Source organism: Zonotrichia leucophrys, chromosome 4A, assembly GCF_028769735.1.
Source record: "Zonotrichia leucophrys gambelii isolate GWCS_2022_RI chromosome 4A, RI_Zleu_2.0, whole genome shotgun sequence".
In the NCBI taxonomy this organism is placed as follows: Eukaryota; Metazoa; Chordata; class Aves; order Passeriformes; family Passerellidae; genus Zonotrichia; species Zonotrichia leucophrys.
Window position 1 is genome coordinate 8,094,469 of NC_088174.1, and position 21,362 is coordinate 8,115,830.

The 21,362-nt window shown below is 37.7% G+C and overlaps 1 protein-coding gene and 1 long non-coding RNA gene across 2 annotated transcripts in view; one reads left to right on the plus strand and one right to left on the minus strand.

Annotated features, from left to right (window-relative positions):
- The window catches only part of LOC135447980 (uncharacterized), a 44,317-nt gene that overhangs the window by 18,727 nt on the left and 4,228 nt on the right, over positions 1 to 21,362 (minus strand). Inside the window, exon 2 of the long non-coding RNA XR_010440365.1 lies at positions 18,143 to 18,192. This is a non-coding gene — a long non-coding RNA (uncharacterized LOC135447980). The remainder of the gene's footprint in view (positions 1 to 18,142; positions 18,193 to 21,362) is intronic.
- The window catches only part of AMMECR1 (AMMECR nuclear protein 1), a 97,482-nt gene continuing 77,671 nt past the window's right edge, over positions 1,552 to 21,362 (plus strand). The window contains exon 1 of the mRNA XM_064713304.1: positions 1,552 to 1,723. Coding sequence (XP_064569374.1) covers positions 1,552 to 1,723 — 172 coding nt within the window. The remainder of the gene's footprint in view (positions 1,724 to 21,362) is intronic.

The window sequence follows — 21,362 nt, forward strand, 5'->3', positions numbered from 1 at the left end:
GAAGTGAGGACAGATGAAAAGACCTGATAATGGGCCTTTTTCTCCAAAACACCTACAAAAGGAACCTTCATAGTGGGGCATTCTCAGCTGCCCTTGTACATGTGCAACTTAAATGGCCATTTATTGTCACAAGACAAATGCTTATCTCCTCAGCCCCAGAGAATGTAATTATGTGTGTGAAACTACAGCTATCAGTATATATGAAATACATTCACATATTCATGGCATCTTCAAGATAAAGTGCTCAGACACTCTGAAGTACAGCTTCATTGCATCAAGCAGACAGTCCTACCATCATGATGAAGTGATTACACACCATTATGTTTGAAGCATAGTAAATATTTTGTTCTCCCTATGAGTCCATTATTCTTTTGCACATATCAAAAAACTGATGTTAAACCAAAAGCACATCCTCAATTAATGGTGATATTCAGCTCTTATCTCAGATGCACAATTGCTTTCCAAAGAAGTAGCTTCTCATAATCCAGTCCCATGAGGCTCGAATCTAACCCAGTTACAGTACTGAAACCTTTTCCCTTTTCAGTGTCAGCACAAAGAAAGCTGGGGACTAGCTCCTAGTCCATGCTCTGGCAGCTTTAATACTGGCCTAAGTAGGTTACTGAGGGTTACTTTTGGCACTGCTTGGGAAACTTAACTGATGTCAAGCCAATGTACCCCACATTCTGCCAACTGCTTCTTGTTCTCTTCTGAATCAAGGAAGTACCATTAAAAGTGCCAGGGAGAACGCTGAGGACTGGGATAAAGCACATTATGCTCTAGCGACCTGTGTAAGCACAAGGGATCCACAGGGAGCACTTACAGACCAGAACAACCTGGAGTAGCTACTGTAATTTGTTCTGGGCACCATATAGAGATGCCATTGTCTCCTCCAAGACTGTGCCAAATACTCTGGCAAATCTTGACATTTTGTCCTTAAGTCACTGTTTGCAGAAAAATTCCTAAATGTTGTGTTTGCCTTCCTTCCTGCCTCCATCCATCCTTCCATCCTTCCATCCATCCCTCAAAACTTTATCTGAAATCCCTTTCACCCTGTGGAACCACAAACAACTTTAAGTGAGTATTTAGCTTATACCCTACACCAGTCTGAGCTTTCCAGAAGTCAGAGATCTGCAAAACCTCAGCTTCCTTTACTGCTATGAAATTTTGGAAACATGGCGCTGCTGCAAAATATTGTCAATACATTACAGGTGAAAGAAGGTTTTTTTGGATCATATTTCCTTTTCCATCTGATATTGAAGAACTTTCTTCCACTCTGAACTCTTAAGGGTTAACTGGCATTGGGTGGAGGAGGGGGAAATCAGAGGTCAGCTCATGTTCTCATATCAGTGAACTCACAAGTTACTCCTTAAGCATGTGGTTTCATCCTAGGTTCTTCCTGCCAGCAATTTCTCACTTTAATCATACACCCACAGCAACCCAGATCTTTAAATTCAGCAATTCTTTCTCAGGTTTCAGCAAGTCATTGGCAGCCTGAGCTATTTTTGGGATATTTTCTCTACTGCAGATGCAGCTTAGGAAAACGCAGGGAGCATGCTAAAGACCTGCAGCTATTTGCCTTGTACAATTTGCTCATTTCTCTTTATTTCTCTGTTTTCCTGCACTCATCACTTAAAGGACAACCTTTCTTGCAAACAAAATCCCTGGAGCCTGATTAGAGGGACTGAAGGCTCCCAGACACGGATTGCCTGCCAGCCACAGCACGGTAAGGACATGGACACTTTTGGCTAGCCTTGCATTGCAGCTTTTTAAGCTTTGCTGAATGTTTATTTGTGTCCATCGCTTCCAAATCAACACTGCTGGCATGGCAGGCAGTCTCCAGCTCCCGGGCTCCATTTTCATTCCCTAAAATCCTCAGCACTTGTAAGTAACACATTTATACTCACCGTCTCTTTGTGTGTTTTAGAAATCAATGACTGACACTAATTTTGATCAGTTCTAGGGGTCTGGGATTTTTCTTTACATTTTACTATCTTTTGGACATCTGTGATTTGCAATCCTGATTGAAACTGTGGATATTTTATTGCCTGATCTTCCCTGTTGAAGGTATATTGTTAATTTTGGTACTTAGCTCAGCAAATTATTTGAATCAGGGAATGGTTTTATGTACGGTAGATGGAAATGTTATAAAAAAGCCCTGCTCCTGATGATTTACAGCTTTATACATTGCCTTCCTGTCTTGTGCTCTAGCTCTGCTTTAATACCTTGAGGCTGCTGGAGCAGTACACTAACACTACAAAGGAATTGACAGCATAAAACCAATGCAGCAGCCAGAGCTTTACTAAAAATGACTCAATTTTATCATGCAGTTATTTTATTTGCTCACAGAAATGCACCAAGTAACCCCTGCAAGATTGGTGGAATTTCAATCTATTAATGTACTTTGGATTTAGTAGATTCAGGATCAGGCTCTGAAGGTGGTATTTTTATTTCTAAAAGTCTCTTAACAATTTTGAGGCAATTTCTATTATATTGCCAATGTTGCTTTGAACATAAGGCTGATACCTGAGCCTGGGTCTCTCATGCAGCTTGTGAGTCTGCCTCAGTTTCACTGAAATCCCTGATACTAAACTAGCTGAATGATAAATAGGTATCAATCCTTTAATCTTCAGTTCAATTTTATACCAAATCCCAAATGTTAGTACTCAGGTTGCTTGAAATCTTGAGATTCAGCACATTTCTCAGAGACCACAGGAGGAAAGATGGATGTGTCTTAGTAAAAGTTAGCAAAGCACTCAATTGTTAACTGTTAACAGAGAAATTGTTATGTCATTAGGCAAGTTACAGAGCACACATGTAAAGCTAGATCACACATTTCTCTCTCAAAAACCCAATGTTGCTCTCAGCACAAACAGAAGTCAGGGGAAGGAAGTTTCACCAACAGGACAGGTCTGTGCAGAGTTGAGTCTTTTGGGAATTCAGTGAGATAAACCCAATACAGGAATTATACCTGTACAGACAACCATTCAAGTGGTGCTCGTTGGGACTCATTTTAGAAAATGCTGTCCTAAATTGTGCCACTGATAAAAATTATTATTAAAAAGACAATGCTTGTTATCACAAAATGTGCAGGAAGGAAATAATCTGAATAATGAAAAAACAGATGACGGATAACTGTTTCTTTTGAAAACAAACTGTTGCATACAGGAATTCTCTGGAAATTTAAAACCTTGTCTTTGTTAGAGGAGAAATATGGACCATAAAGATTAGCAACTCTCCAGACCTTCCCAACTGAGCATACACTGTTACTATGCTAATACACTTGTTTTTTGGTGTGCATATATACCAAATCAGGCACACACAAGATACTAAAAATTACTTTACTCTATAAATGAACTAATTTATAATTCAGCAGCAGCACTGCATAACTCGCACTTGATGATCCTTGCCTAGAAACCAGAACATAAAAAAGACTAATGGATATCAATAACAGCAAAGGCTGAAGTGGAACCCATGCTGATGTAAAGAAACACTTGTTTTAGAGTCAGAACATGAGTCAAAACTTGGTTATTCCTCAGAATATCACGGAAGTGGGTCCCTCTAATTTTAGCGACATTCTCAGACACACTAAAGCTGCAACACAATACTGTACATGAAAACGCAGCCGTGGTAATTGGCCAGTTATATTCCATTCAGCTTGCTTGGTTTTTTTAAGTTTACACTACAATTTCAGCTTAAAAATCAGTTTAGAAAAGGTTACTTGGTCCTGTACTACTCTGCAATTGGCTAGACTAAAAGCACCCATCGTTTCAATGGCCCCACTGACATGCAGTAACTTACTACACTGCAACAATCTGATCAGATGGCTGAACCCTTCATTAAAATTGAAGGGACAGTTTAATTTTTCCTGTCTGTCGCTTTGCACCAAATTAATTCTATTAAATCCAGTTGAGGGACTGCATTGAAAGAGGAATCATCAACAAAGAGTGAATAGTAAAAGTTCCTCAAGGACTGGGTCTGAATGTTAATAGTCATACAGAGCAGGGCTCTGCAACAAAAAACTGACAAATTTAGTGGTGTGCTGGCGTATGTTGGGAGGCAGCATCGGTTTAGAGGAGGAATAACACAGAACTGCAGAAATAAGAAAAAATGTAGTAGGAAATGAAGGTCTCATTGGAGGCAGGAATAAGCCGCCAAGGGGCAGCTGAGGTGAGAGGCTGCAGACCTGCATGAGAGGAGGCAGGAAGCCCTTGCTTGGGCAGCCCTTGCAGCTGGGCATTGTCTCCCCAGAGCTGTTGAGCCCTGGCAGCACCAGCACTCCCCAGCCCTCTCCCAGATGGCAACTGCAGGATGAGAATGCCCTGCAGCCTGTTTCTCTTGAATCCTCCCATCTCCATTTCTTCCCACATCATCCCACAGCTGGAGTAGGCCTTGGCCCACTTCTGGATCTCACTTCAACCTAAACCTGAGCCTAATAAGAGTTAGAGAAGCACCAAGGTAATAAGGGCTGCTTGGGAAGGCTCAGAGAGAGGCTACAGGGCCTGGACAGCAGGGTGGAAGTATCAGAGGAATGAATGGAGAGGTAACACACATCCTGGAGGACTGTGCAAAGAGACAGGGAGACAAACAAAAGTGCAGCTGCTTCCACCTAACACTCTGAGTGTAAAACAGCCAAGAAAAAGACAAAACCATATTAGAGTACACCATTAAAGACAGAGATACTAGAGACAGTACAGCACTGATGGCATCCTAAAGTATGGGTCAGTCCCTAATTAAAACATCAGATAGTTTTTGTCACTCACAACACAGAAAGATCAATGTGTATCACAACAATGAGGCAGGAGTATGAAAGCTATTGGTAAAGACATCATCATGGAGATTAATCATTTAAGATGGATGAAAATGTTGGCCCAAGAACAAACAGATATAAATCAAACATAGCAATTAGAATTTGGAGAATACAATGAAGCAGTGAGATGGGAGCAAGAAACCTAATTATCAGGTTTTTATGATGAAGAATGATCAATTACCAAAAGCAATGTCTGTTTCTGCAAGTTGCTGCAACATTATAATTGCTCCTGGACTGTTTCTAGGTCACTGCCATACATGTTAATTTAAGTAAGATACAAATCAGTCTCAGGGTGTGATGAATGGATAGGTGCCATAACTTACTTTAGCAATGTTGCTCCTTTTGACATCACTTCTCTCTCTGTACAAAGATTAAGATAACAAATGCAGTAACATCAGCCTCTTTCAGATACTCAAATAAAACTAGCACTTAAAGAAGAATGAATGGAGCAATCTTGGCAGCTGTTGATATTCTGAAGAATCTTGGAAATCTGTTATGAGACTGTATAGATTAGGGTATTTTGAATGTTTTTAAGTGTAAATAAGAACCAAAAATTAACTTCCATGTTAAGTTTTTCCTCTATTTTTTGAAAACCAAGTTGATTTGACCATTGTCATGAATGTTACACGAATTTCCATGATAATGCTTTGTAGGCTGCAAGTTAAATATAATCCCTGATACCACCTTTTGGCATTTCTAGACATTGGCTTCAATTAAATATAGCTGCAATGGATTCCTTAGCTGTCCCCATCAAATATGTCAACCCTTTAGTCAGTTCTGATGGATATTTCTACAATCTTGCTGATTCTTGATTGACTTTTGTTTTACTACATATAATGATCAAGCTAGCAATCATAAGAAAGAGAATCACTAGCAAAGGCACACAGACGTTATATTTATAATTGAAAGTCCAAGTCACTAAGTTAAAGTCACTGGCAGATACTAATGATATACAGCAGCTCCTAACTCCAACTTACACAACTTATTATGCAACATATTTTCCTCTGCCATGTCCTGTTGGTAACTGAAGCCACTAACTTTATCTAAAGCTAGATAAAATAAAAAAACTCAAAGAATATGATTTATCCATGCAGGAATGGTCTATTAAATATAAACACTACTTTTATCAAGGATAGAAAATGCAAGTAAAATTTGGCTCTCATTACCCTGCCTCACATTGATCCCTAAATCTTTTATGTTATGACTGACTTTTTTGAGGCCAGACACAGTATTAACCTGTCAGTACTCAAAATTTGAAAGTTTTATGTTTGGCAACTAAAAACAAAAGGTCTCAGTCAGGAGGGAGGAAAGAGACTACTATCCTTAAGTATAAGAAAGCCTTCAGATAAGATATTGATCCAATCATATTTATGTCTAATCATTTCACCATTTTAGAGATAGATGGAAACAAACAATATCTCAGTCTTGCAGAGCATGCTGACATCACATAGCCCCCAGTTTTAGTTCTTTAATGCAGTTTGTCTGTGCTGGTGTTATTAATAGACACACTAAAATGGGAACTTCGCCCTGGCTCAGCTTTGACTCACTGCATGGCCTTGGGCATCACATAACCTCTGTCTCCAGTTCTCTATCTGCATAATGCATTTGTCTATCTAGTGACTTTGCAGAGTCATGGGTCAAATAAATGAGTCACTTGACAGAATTTTTAAATTGAAGTACACTGGCTTCTCTTCTGCACTTTTATAATATATTTCCCTGAATTTTACCATAAACTCTCCTTTTTCATAAAGATAACAAAGTGTTTAAATAAACAGAAAGAAGAACTATTTAACACTTCCAAATGAAAACCTCCTTGAACTAAAATAATGGAACCACAGCCACATAAGACAGCTTGTCATCTCACAGCCCAAAACACCTTTATCTGAGGCTTTATATAAAGTTCTTTACTGTCCAAGGGAGACAGAAGAAAGAAGGAAGCCTAATTTCACACCATGCAAAGAAATAGCAGATTACACAGTTAGTAAAATGTGCACTGCAAGTATGGTCTGGGCATAACAGATGGAAGAATCTATCAACCAAACTCCTTTATTACACTGGCAGTCAAAAGATCTGTATTTTTTTTTTAAATCTAAACTGTTTCTGAGTGCAAGAGAGCCATATTCATTTGACTGCACCAGAAGATAGAAATCCTCCATGTGGCTGAGATGACTTGCCCACAGCTAATCAAGTTAGTTATACGCTTAGTTAATTTTTTTGCTTGTTGTCCATTGAAAGTAATCAAATTTTCTGTAGAAAATAACTTCTCTGCTGCAGTTCTAATCCTTTGTGTCTTAAGGAAAGAAAAAAATCCTTCCATCAAGGCAGTCCCTGAGGGGACTTTTAAGGCACTGACATGCAATACTCAGATGTTCATTTGTTTGTAAGGGAGTCTAACCTAGATGCAAAACTGAATTACAGAGTCATCTGGCATTACTTTAAAATGCAAAAACGGACAAAGCAAGCGCATTAATTATCAAAAGTTGAAAAGTTCACCACTGATTATTGCTTCAGTGGATGCTGCATCTTTACAAAGCCCAGACATCCAGTGAACAACTGATGTCTCATTAGATACAAGCAATTGTATCTTTCAAGGTGGTGTTCTTGGATGCTCACTCATCCATTGCTGTCTTGTTTTTTCTTATGACTTGGTTAATTCTGCTTGGATTAGGGTTGAGATCACAAAGGGCCCTTACATAAAGGAATATTCATAATCTAGCATGCACGAGGCATACACTGACCAGTGTTGCTGTACTGAGCAAGCAGTGAAGTGTTCCCAAAGTTAGTCCCTTTCAGCTCTGCTAACCAGGAGCATGGATCTCATGATAGCACAGCTACCAGAGAATGGTAAATGCCATTCCATGGCTAATTATATCCCTACAGAATAGTGAGAAAAAATAATGTATTGCCCAAATATATGTAGATAAATCTGTATGCACGATAGGTTCCTGGTCTTGGAAGTACCTTGTCCATTCCATAAGAAAAAAGAATTCAGAACTCCACTAATTCATAGCTTGTGTCCTCATGGAATTTGGCAACAGCACAAAGAATAAAAAAACCTCTAAAGCTGATCTAATCACTAATAATGACATAATTAACATGACATAACTAGAAATTTATGATAGATCTAGTCTGACAATGGTATTTGAGGACAACAGGTCAAATGAGGATGCAAAAAAACCAAGGTCTAATTTATTCCCAGTGTAAATTGGCAGTATTCCCTTTGACTTCAATAAGAGATTTACTTGTTCACTCCAGCTCTAATTTTTAGTCAGCATCTTCCCAATATTTATGATTGAGTTTCACCAGCCTAAAAAGCACCCACTTTTAAATCCAAAGCAAGAACCTCCAGAGAGTGGGAAAGGAATATTTTCATATAATGGTCTTCATTTAGATAATACATTTACGTTTACTTTTACTAGAATAACTTTCCCATATAAAGAAAAAAATTATTAAGAAAAAATTAACAAACTTCAGAGGCACAGCAGCAAAAGCCAGTCTAAAATATCTATGTGGCTCTTTTATGTCCAGATAACAAAAAAGTAACACCCAAGGAAGAAAGAAGGAATCATTGAAATAGATGATGATGACAATAATGAGAATTAATGAACAAGCAGATACATGTAGATGCACGTAATCTTGCATTGTTTAAGCAGCAATGAGAAATTCAAACATTAAACCAGAAAGAGGTGCTTCTATGTTTTTGTTTTGTGGAAAATGGGATTTTTGTTTTCATTGTGACACAGCTATTTGAGAGTTTCAAAACAGCAAATCTTGGTGAGGAAGGGAAATTTTGAGTTGTCCTAAATGAAATACTTGAGTCATGTTAGTGTGTAAATTGCAGTAAAACACAGACAGATATTCCATCCTCCTTCAGCTCAAATGGTATCAGCAATGAGGCCAGAGGATCAATACTAGCTCACAGTCAACCCAAAAGTATTGCCACAGAAAATTCTTGATTCTGGAGAAAACACTTCACCACAGGTTGGACTGTGATGATAAAGTCTATATTTAAATTCTTCACTGTATTACCAAAGGGATTTTGCCACAGCATAGCCTCAAGTAAAAATGAAGAGAGAACTGAGGCAGCCAAGTGGTCCATTATGTCTTCTCAGAAGACAAAACAGTGAATCATTTATGATAAGTTCAATCAGCAAAACCCCTTTAAAACCACTGGTTTTAAAGCTTATCTAGAAATACATTTTTAATGTGGTTATTGATTTAGCATTTAATGATGGTTGATTAAAAGACGAGGTTGCCCAAGATCTGTATCCATTACTATTAAAAGATAAGTGTTGAGGACTTGTGGATAGGTGCTGTTTACTGACTTCCACATATTGCATAAATATCATGGCCATGCCTCAATGACTCAGGTCAGGGTGTGTTGCTCAAAACTCTGTATAAATGTCAAGCAAGCAAAATTCCTGATTCAGTATTTTATATATAAAATATAAAGAAGAAATGTAAGTTTTATAAAAGCACAGGACCTGAATAGTAGTTTCTGAGCTGCCAGGTTACTTTCAATATTGATCAACTAAATTTTCATCCAGGGTAACTTGCTTCACATCAAAAAGGAAAGAAATGAACCGGGCTCCATTGTCTAAATGGCACTGCGAGCTTTTGCCACTAGAGTGTGTCAAGGCATTAGTGAGGAATAAATAAACCTCTTCACGTGCTCTATCATTCAATTCAAACTATTACCAGGGCCCTGGACAAAGACAAGTAGTTTGAATGTACCATTTATTTTTCTGATTTCCTGCTTGACTGCTAGAACTTGTCTTAAAGATTATACTACTAAGAAAAGGTCTCACCTCATTAGTCTGCTTATGTTGTGCACAGGGATTTTTATATGGATACTGAACACAGGCATCCAGAAACAGTCCAGCCAATTTTAGGATCCATTACACTGTGCCTATATTTTCAGTTCAATGTCAATGCAACATCCCTTCCAGGCTAAGACTCTTACTTTGATGCAGTACAATAACCCTGCTATTTTGTATTGAAAAGTCAGCACTGCCAGTCAATGTATGTAAATCTGTCCTTTCCTGCTTCTCTCTCTGCTGGATGTCTGCAGTTGCACTAAAATTGGGGTGGGGGGTGGCGAGGGGGAGAGGAAAGGGGAAGGGGAGCCCACACACCTATACAAAAACTGCTGAAAATATACTGAAAATCTGTGCTGAGAATAGAGATGCTCCAGCATATTTAAAAAATCAGTTTGAAGAGAAACTATAAAAGCCCCTCTCTTTGATAGTAAAAAAAATCAGAACAGTTAAAATTAGAAATGCGTAGGCATAAAGCATTTCCAGGATCAAACAGAGTATGTTGAAATGTACACATTTGGTAATGCTAAAAATCAGGATCTGCCTCCATACTTTTCTGAATCAAGGTTTGTCCCCTTCTCCATCTGTAAAACTGCACTGACAGCACTCCCTCTCTCTTTTTGCTCACTTTTGTCTCTTCAGATTGCAAACTCTTATTAGCTGTTTTGACTACAGAAGTTCTTAGTAGAAGTTTTTCACTGTCCATAATGTCATCTCCATGCTGAAGATTTTAGCTACTAGACCAACCCTAATAGCTTTTCTTTGAAAGACATTAAAAGCTAAACAAAAACCAAACATCCAAACAACTACCCATAAGAGATAGGAATCCTATACCCAATCTGTGGTCACTTACATGCTCAAGTGATGTTGTGAATGGAGACACTTGATTTCATCATCTGCTTTACTTCTCCTAGGAAAGGTCTGGTAAGCTTTTTTGGAAGACTGCAGCAGCTTTCTGAGCTTCTAGAGGTTGACACTGTTAGAGTGACAATGATTGAGCAAAACAGCTTCTGAAATCCTTAAGCATTCACCCAAGTCAGCCATAGAGGGTCAATGGGAGAAGAACCACAGATCAGAAGATTCTGCCTTTGAATTGCCCAGACCTGCCTGAGAAAATGAGAGTCTGATAGGACATCTGGAGTTCTCATCACCTGCTCTGTAACTTTAGATGAAAATTTTGAACATCATATCTATTTGAATTGAACTGGTGGCTGACAAGAGAACAAAGAACAGGAAAGAAAAGAATAGGAACACAAAGTAGAAGGAAAAGATTTATGACCAGGTCTCTTTTACTCAGTGTATGCTGAGCTAATGATGCCTCATGCAGGTATCCCACAGTCAGACCAGAATTAAGAGATCCTGCTTTTCATGAACAGCCTGCTGAAATCACAGATCCCTACTCACCGTATTTTTGTCCAAGGATTCAGAGTACAGCACAGGCAGAGCAGGCAGCAAGGCACAAGGTCCAGCACTGGCACAGTACAGGGAGGAGCTACACCCTCATACACTGACAGTCACCTGAAAACACACAGGTCACCTGAAAACTCCCAGGACAGTGTCTCGTGAAGATTTCATAAACAGAATCGAGCAAGTGAAGTTTCTTCCAGTTCAATAACAAAATTAAAATGTCAGCGAAAAGGAAGCACAAAACTCAGTTTATACAGAATGCACAAAATACTTTCCTTTTTTTTTTAAACAAAAACCCAGTAATTTTCATTTGAGGTAAATCTGAAATATTACATCTAATTAAAAACAAAATGTTTTGTGACTTTTTTAAAAAATACACATATTTTACTATTCAATTTATATTAACTTGGAAGTGGAAAATGGTATTTTCATTTCAAAAGATGAAAAACTTTAGTTTCAGCATGTTAAGATATTTCCTTTAAAAACTAAGAAAATGTTTCGTATTTTTTCTATATTTCAGTTTAAACAATTTTATCTCAACCTAATCTCAAGAATGATCCCAGTCTTTTCAAACATCTGTTATTCTAATTTAAAATTTAAAAATCATTCAAAATTTTTGTCCACCTCTATTCATAAATTTAAGCAGTATTTACCTCTATTCATAAAGGCATGCATATTCAAGCATCATTTTGGCCCTAGAATCTTGAGAAAGGAAATACTCAAGAGCCTTTCTAAAATACCTTTCCATTTCCCACCACTGTGTCCCTAGCTGATATTCCTTGTATCCTCATGCAGCAGTAGCTCTGCCTTCACTGTGGCAGTCCCTTGTGAAATGTTTTCTAGAATTAGAGTGTGAAGGCTGGAGAGTGAACTTGCTGCTTTTATAAAAAGAGAAGAACACCCAGGAGAAGGTATTTAAATGATGTCCTAAGGCAGAATGAAGTTGATTTATGTCAGGGATTATTTTTATCTCTCCAGTCAACTAGAAGTTATGCAGCAAAGCCTGCAGAGGCACAGCCATGCAGCATGGCCTGTACCACACTCTGGCAGTGCTAGGAAGCCAAGCCAGCTCAGCAGCAGGCGGAGCTGTGCCCTTGCGGGCCCTTGGCACGGCCCTGCGGGAAGGGCTTCCCCGGCCGGGCTCCCAGGGCTGCTCCCCGCTCAGAGGACTCAGACTGGCCTGCAACCAGCTGCATCCCACACTGTCAGCACCTGGGCCTGCAAACCAGTCTGCACCTCACATTGTCACAGCACCTGGGCCCTGCAAACATCTGCATCACACACTGTCACAGCACCTGGGCCCTGCAAACCAGTCTGCACCCTCAGATTGTCACAGCACCTGGTCCCTGCAAACCACACTGCACCCTCAGATTGTCACAGCACCTGGGCACTGCAAACCACACTGCACCCTCAGATTGTCACAGCACCTGGGCACTGCAAACCTCAGATTGGCACAGCACCTGGACCCTGCAAACCTCAGATTGTCACAGCACCTGGGCACTGCAAACCACACTGCACCCTCAGATTGTCACAGCACCTGGGCACTGCAAACCGCACTGCACCCTCAGAATGTCACAGCAGCTCTGGACACTCTTGGGTTTGGCTCCTGCACCTACCACTGCACTCATGTCCTGGCATACTCATGAGGGAAAAATGGGATGGTTATGATGGACCCCAAGCCCCGTTCTTCAGTCACATCTCTAATCTGTGCTAAGAGCAGGTGATTTGAACCATGGACACCTGGGACCCTTCTCCTTCCTTCCTTTTTCTGGTCTGGCTCTGACACACAAGTGAATAGATTCTTCCATGCCTGAGACCTCAGTTCAAAGTGCATGACCTTTCCATTGATTGCAGAAATCCTTGCACAGAACTCCAACCAAGTATCCCTGCAGAATATCATTAGGAAAACAAAGCAAACCCCCACAGCTGTGAAATTACCTCTGGAAGAGAAATGTCTATTTCCTTAAGATTTTTTTTTTCTGAAAAAGGCAGCATATTTACTGAGTTTTTAACATGTAGATAGATGCATGTATGCAGTTTTCTGAAAGCACATGATCTAAAACACTAAATCTCTGCTTTTAATTTTCATGTGTAGGGAACGAAAATCAGTAAAAAATTTGAATGAATAAACTCTAGTTTTTGAATTAAAAAATTAAAGTAAAAGTTTCCAGGTTTCAGGAGGCTTGCTATAATAAATAAATTACTTGGATTTAAAATTCTCTTGCAGTGTTTGAAATTAAAACATTGCATCACATTTCCAGTGCTTACCAGCAAGAACAAATTCATTATAAACTAACATATAACTACATTTTCTTCTACCACTGGTGATCAAGCAGCAATGTGCAAGGTCATAAATAAGAAATGTAAATGAATTTGTATGTTAATAAATGTAATTATGGATCTATCTGAATTTTAATCACCTAATGAATGTAACTCCTAAATTACACAGGGAAAGAAACTAATTGGATTCTCTGTATCTTTTCTGTGGTGGCTACAAGTAGTGTATTGTACATTTCCTAGCACTGAAAAAGGGCAATGCTGTGCACAAGGAAGGAGTTCCATCCAGAGGCCAGCAAGTAGCTTGAACTTTATGATGTGTAATTATTTATCTTTTTATTATTTTCATTTTTTAAAGTAGAAATAGTGCATTTTAAGAGACATGCCCCCATCCTTTGAAACAAATAAAACTGAGGATCAGTGAGCTATGTCATAAAGAAAAAGACAATTATCAAAACAGTATCTAAAAGGAATAGCTTAGAGCTACTCACATACTTCAATCTCTTTAAAATGTCAAACAGCACATCTTCATAAGAGCTAAGAAGTGATCTTACACTACTTAATACAGAGTAGAGATGCAGTGGATATATTTTCCTAATAAACTTGTCTCTGAGTTCTCAACATTATGAATCAGTGCAGCCAAAAGCACTGCATGGGGTATTGCAAAATTAAAAATAAATTTTAAAATTCCTTACATGTTTTCTGCTAAATATACAGAATGTATATATATTACACTCACAAGCTTTATTCCTTTCTGGGCATGAAGGTTTATGTCAACATTACTTGAAAGTGGAACAGAAAGCTTATAGTATATTACAGATATAATAGATATAAATAAGGTTCTGTCAATTAAAATCAAAAAATTCATATAAGTCCCATATTATATTTGGTTAATTTTTTCTGCTATGAGAAGAATCTCATGCAATTCTTACAAGATAATGACATCTAATAAAGCAGATGAAATTTGCACAGCAGTTTGCAAGTAACAGAACTATTTTTTAATCTCCATCTGACATAAACAAAGCTGATAATAGCAAACCTTCTGGTGAATAAATTATTAGGAATTACACCTAATTTTGGTACCAAAATGAAATGTCAGAACATTCCAGCAGTAGAAAAATGAAATTTGCGTGAGGTTTGTCTCTAGCAGTAGAATAACAGGCTGAGGTCAGTTTAAAGAAATGTTTGAAATGCAGTGTGTTATTAGTATTTCAACCACTGCCAATTGCATTTACTTACTATAATTATTGTTTCATAAAATTTAGAACAAGCATGTTTTGCTATCTGCTGCAAGATACCATACCACAAATTGAGGGGATTCAGATTAAGACTTGTCTTATTGTAAGTACATTCTGAAGCCTAGACTTTAATCTTTATAAATTATTCATATCTCCTCACAACTGTACCTGTTTCCTTTAAAAAATAATCTTGTATGGATTTTCCCTTTCTTCTCAGAGATGGCAGTTCCTCTGACTATCTTAGTCAGGACTCACCCATTCTAAGAACCAACTCTTTCTACCACTTTTCCTTTCTTAATTTTCCAAAAGGAATCCTAGTGACCACAGTTCTCTGATGTTGAAAGAAGTGTCTAATTTTACAGCTTTCTACAAATTTCATTAATTCCCTTTTTCCACAGAAGGGTGGTGCAAGAGGCCACCCTGTTTCACCTAGCAAATTACAAGCAAACATTGGAATAGCTTAAGTGCAATCCAGTGTGGTGGTAATGAACAGAAACCTACCTGATAAGGTATGTCATGCCAATTTTTTGCACACTGATGTTGGATGAGGACCAGCAGTGGCCTTGTGAGGGAGCATATGGTCGGAGAAGTCATGACGTGATAGTGACTTGTGTGATTTATCCAACATTTTGAAAGCAAACTGTCTTACCTTTAAAGTGGCTACAGCAAGATAATGCAATCTGATTTTTAGAAATAAAAAGTACATACACTTTCCCTTTTCATCATTTGGAGAACTATCACAGCATTTCTCTTATTGTGCTCTTGTTTATAATAATGATTACCTCAAATATTGACAACCATATATACATTATAATATTAAAGGCTGTATAAACAAATAACTATTTTTCTGACAGATGTTAAATGTTTTAAAATAGAAACTTTAAAAGTTTTATAAGCAATAGATTCATAATGTATCAGCTTGGAAAAAAGCCAGAACAAACCCACCAAACAAAAAACCTTCAAACAAATCTCCAAACTTGGATTTATCTATCAAGGAAAAAGAGCTGTACGTAGCATAATTAGCAGCCATGGCTTATCTCCTTAATTATCTCCCAATTCCTTGAAATGTAGGCTCATGTATGATGTGACTGTATGAATACAAGAGTTCATACCCCTCACTTCATCCATCACAGAGCAGCTTTCCTGCATTGCCCTCATGAGGCCCATAAGAATTGAAGGTCTGCATTAAGGCAATAATCCCAATCAAAGCACATTCTTCACCCAGCAGTTCACAGGGCTCAGGAAGGAGTCAGTCTCCCTGATGCACAATTAGTTTCTCTGATACACATTTTGTTTTTATCTATTGGATTTAGGTTGGGTATTTCTCACGTCCCTCTGAAGCATCAGCTCAGCCCTATTGTCTGGACATACATCCAAACTCTATCCACACAGATCAAATCAGAAGTTAAATCAGACAGAACCAAGACTTTTAAAATGAAAAGAAATGTAATTCAGCAGTGCATAAATCATATTCTTCCATTGGCAGTGATGCAATTTCTAAAGCTCATCTGGTAATTCTTGTTCCAAAGCAGAAGGACATAATTTTATCTTCATTTAACAGTTTCTCAAATTATTGCCCACATTTTTCCATGAGCTTAGTATAGTACAAATGGCTTTTCTGATATTTTGATTAATTTTTCCCTAGTAGTAACAACTAAATAATTGGACTAGAAAAGTATATTATTATCTTACAGAATTCTGTTATGGTTAATATATTTCTAATCTTCATGACCATTTTCATGACTCTGCAGCATGTCCCTCACCCTCCACAATCCTGAGACCCTTCCTTCCCTACTTCCTCCCTGCTCTGCACTTTTTGGTTTTACAGCACTTTCTCTCAAGCCCACAGCCTAGGTGTCTCATGGAGTCCACCCAATAGCAGACTGCAGCTCCAGACCTCTGAGTAAAATAAAATATGAGCACATCTGATGTGGCTTTTTTCCCCTCCTGATCAGCATGACAACATAGTCAATGGCAACACAATTGTGTTAGAGACTTGGCTGTTGCTAAGGAGAAGGGAGCTTGGAAAAATGTGGGAGCAATGTTACTTTAAAATCTGCATGTACACAAGGTCTTTCATACATCTCCTTACCTCTATACTGGGAAAAGGAATATGGCATTATAGCCATGATGTCAATATGTCTCATGTGGCATTATTTCTCTATTCCTTGGATAACCAAGGAGGGCTACCCATGGGGTCAATATTTATACAGATGATAACCATCTTCTTCACTCCATCAATGTTTTTTAGATCTATGTAAGATTTGGGGGCACAAGAATTTTGCAACTCTTTGGTGATGACAGCACTTAGAGCAGTCTTAACTTGGTCTACTTCTCATCCTTTTCTGTTTATGTCCTTGGTGCAGGTAGTACAAAGAAAGGATTTTACTTATCCCCTTCTCTTCCCCTGCAAGTTCTCTATGCTGCTCTCTTGACTTTGTTCTCAGAATCTCTTATTTCCCTCTCTGCCTGGCAGACAAGGCAACCTTTGGGACCCTGTGTTATTTGTGTCATCACAGGGCAGAGCAGAGGTTCCATTCATGTTTCCTGCCTGGCTGTGAGCTGTATGCTAATGTGACAGCCTGGCAAGTATTTGAGAATGTCACTTCTAGCAAAATAACTGTCCTGAATGGCATTTATCATATATAAAACCACATATATATCAACAAAAAACCCCAACAAAATTCAACTCTAATACATATTTCAAATGAGATGCCCACAGGCACTTACAACATGAGTACATGTCAGTAGCCATATGTGCTGTAATCCTCCTCTTTATACATAGACCCAGCATAATCCTTTCATGCACCATGTATCTAATCTGTATTCTCTGCTTTGGAAGCAAGATTAATCTCAAACTTTCAGAATTAATTCAAAGGCATTAACTAGCTTTCAAATCTTCATTATTTTGGCAACCAAGCAGTTAAACAATGTGGCAAATGACCAAATCATTTCTGGTACCACTTCATTTCAGGTTCTTTAAAGCCCTGCAGCTGAACCACAGCTGGGTACTTAATACAAGGTTTTATCTTTTGGGGGAATGTTACTTTTAAATGCTTAATAATTATGAATTCATTTCCCATTTTTTATAAGCAAGGGATCATAATGAACTCATTTGTTATTCATGTGAATGTCAAATGTGTTCCCATGGGAGTTTTATTCTAATTCACTATTAGTTAGTGGACTCATAAAATAAAATGTTATCCATTTTTTACTTTGAGCATGTAATGCTTGGTAATTGTTCATCAAAGGGCAAATGTAATATTTTCCTTTGATAACTTTCATTCTGATTTAACTAGAAAGAGAACTAGTTTTAGAGTAAGGGTACCTCTAGAAACAGAAGTAGATTTGATAAGCTGTGAACCTTCCATTTAAAATGCAATGAATGAGATTATCATAAGCTGGTATTTTAAAAAGCAGATGTATTATACCATAAGTGTACATGTCTGAACTACACGGATTTAGCATAACAAGACAAGCCACATCCAACATTTATTGTTTAATGATAGTTCACTGAAAGACATATTTCAGTATTCCACAGCAGTTTTCAGGCAGCTTTTCTATTGCAATAGAAAATTTAGAGGTGAGAGACTTACAGGTCATGGCAGAATCTGAATGTGATGACACTGGACAGCTGGACTTTGATCTGTGAAAACAACCACAAAGTAAGCAATAGAAAAACAGAGAATTCAAATTCTTATGTGATTTTTTTAAGAGTTAAACACATCGGATTTTTTATTAAATTATTTTCAAATTTCTTCTATATCCCTAATCTAAATGGAGCATTAGTTGGAAAGACCTACCCCATGTACAGATAGCCCTGAAATATTTCAGTGCCTTAGATCTGACATGCTGTGCTAGTCAGATCAGTCTCAACAACTGTGTCACAGGGATACTTCCAATCTTGAAATGCTCTTCAGAAATGCTAATCAAAACAAATGAATTATTATTGAGATGCAGTTTCAAGGGAGATGGTAATAAACCCAGAATCCCATTTATAATTGGAGCCTGTAGATCAAAAACTTATACATTTACTCGAAAATACACAATGAGAGATGTTCTCTTTTTTTCCACTTGAAGTAACAAGGATATGTTTTTTGGTATTAGGAATGGAAATATTAGTTTCCTCAAATCATATGTACGGTATTTAAATCAAAATATGTTATTATTGTGCAATCTCTGGCACTCAGTAGATTATTAGAATATTAACTATGAAGAAACCACTGAGAAAAACAAACATGCAAATCAAAGCTCAGACACAAGTCTTGATTATCACAGATATTTCCAGATGTTGAAAACTGTAACTTCACCTTTTATAATATTTAGCAGGAAACATAATAAGCAACAGTGTTTCCTGAATGCTATGACCTCCTTCATAGTTTAAGAAATAGTATTTGTATTAATTTTCTAAAATATGTTTTACTTCATTTAAATAATGACCATGTTAAAAAAGAAAAGGTCTACTTCTACTTGCTGTAATGGCAGACTGAGTTATATGGATAATGTGAAAAAGGAATATCAGAATTAGTGAATGAAAGGAAAAGTGTACAAGAGAGGTAACACTTTTGAAGCTTGCATGTTTACCAGCTGCTTTTTACTCAAAATTAATGCAATATGTTTATTTTATACATTAAACAACTATGACAGAAATTATCACCACCAGCAGGCAGCCTGAAGGCCCTTCCCTAGAGTGAGAATACAAATGTGGGAGATAAGAAAAATGGGAAGACATAAAGTTTAGTGGGGATGGCTATTGATCTAGGAAAATATCACTTTCCTTGAAAACAGAGGTAGAAACTGAGAAATCATTCATCAATTTACAAGGGGACCTACCAGTTTAAAAGGCTTGGGTTTGAACTCATAATTCTGTAACAGTGAAATTCTATTTACCTCACTGAAGTAATTTGATTTATACATGTCTGAAAGGAAAACTGACTATTGTAACAGAAAGAAATGAGAAAATATATTGGAGAACATGAATTCTACAGAAAGAAAGTAATAAAACTAATGAAAATATAACTATGAATAAGTCAGGCACTGAATTCTACCAGTTCCAACAGATCCAATTTTATTCAGAAACTTGCAGAAGTTGGGGTTCAGGATTGCAAGTCCTCTCCATAAAGATACAAGAGTTAGGATTTGGTGCTCATGAGTTGTTTGGCTTTTCCTACCCACTTGAAAGAAAAGAAGAATTTGCAGGGCTGAATAAGTGAAAGCAGATAGGGGTGAGGGGGAGCCTCAGCCACACTGGTGGTGCCAGTGAGGAAAGGAACAACTGCAATGACAAGGGCTTTTCCAGAGCCCTGCTGGCTTTTTGCCACAGAGGGTAACAGCTGCTCTTAACTAACACTCCATTTACAGCAAGTCTCTTTTAAGACAATATATTCAGTGGTTTTAGCAGTTCATAGTGCTGAAGGACCAGCACCTTTATGGCAAAACACTGGCATTTGTCAGTTTTTACTTTGCACAGAAAAAGAGAGAAGTGCAACAAAGTGACATAAGTGGTGATTTTATCAAACCAGTCACAGAAAGGAGGATCAACATATCATTCAGGGTGACATGTACAGATCAGAACTTGAAGATATAAGGGGAAGTAATTTAGGCATTGAGTATAAAAAAGGCTGATATTCTAGGGAGAAAGGGAAAAAAAATACAGTTGATAAATAGCAATGTATTACAATAACAAAGATGGAAAAATACTTGAGTGCCCTGCTTGCATATTTTTAGAAGCTGCAATAGTCTGCTAATGAACACACTTTCAAAACAACAGCTAAAATATTATACTAGGGGAAACTAAACCCATCCAATATCAAGTGACTCGATGTTTCCACCTGGAACAGTGGAAGCAGTCCTTGGCCATCTTAAGATTCAGAGATTCTTTTATAGAACTGAAAATGATAAAGGGCAGCAGAAGGATTTGCTGAGTTTTCCCTGCTCACAAAGATTAAAGAAAAAAGTTCTTCAGTCTCTGGAGAAAAGAACAGTATATCTCATTTCTTTGAAAGGAACAGAGAGATGACAGCTTCAATGCTATCTGAACTGTGTAAAATACCAGAGCAAGGGAGCATGAACCTGAGCTAAGAACTGGACATTAGAGGAATGGAGGTGGAATTCCTTAACACCAAAAGCTAGATAACAAGTGCAAAAAGATAACAAAAGCAGCAGCCAGAAGAAATCAAATCATTTCATGAGAAAATTAAATAGCACCTGAAAAAGTTCAACATAGTCTCATATCAAAAGGAAGATCAGAATTTATGCCTGTTGGCTTCCTTACACTGGAGCATTTCTGTCATCCTCATCAATTAACATCATTAATAATAAATTGGTACTGTTAACATTCATCTCTTTTCTGAAATTGCTGCTCCTTGCATTAACTAAATTTATAGGAAAGTTTCATATTGGTATTTTTACATGAGATACAAAATCAAGTGCTGGCCCCTTGGGATGGCTAAAGGAATAAGCAGGCTTGTAATTGTGGAATCCTGATCAGATTTTAATTCTTAGCATACCATCACCATGCATTTTATCTTCCTAATCCACTCATACACTTGGAAATTAATGATTATATTTTTTCCTAATACACCTCAATTGTTGTGCCCTAGTTGACTGCTGCTGAGGTTCATTGGTGGTGTCTGTATAACTGCACTGGATAAACACACTGATATTGTTTTAATTAACTTACAATCCTTAAAGCTCTCACTCTTCAGAACTGAGAAATGCTATTAATACAAAAGGTTCTCCACAGCAGTGGCAAACATTTTGTGAAGGAGACTAACTACAAACAGCCATGTCAAAAAATATATCCTAAGGCTTATT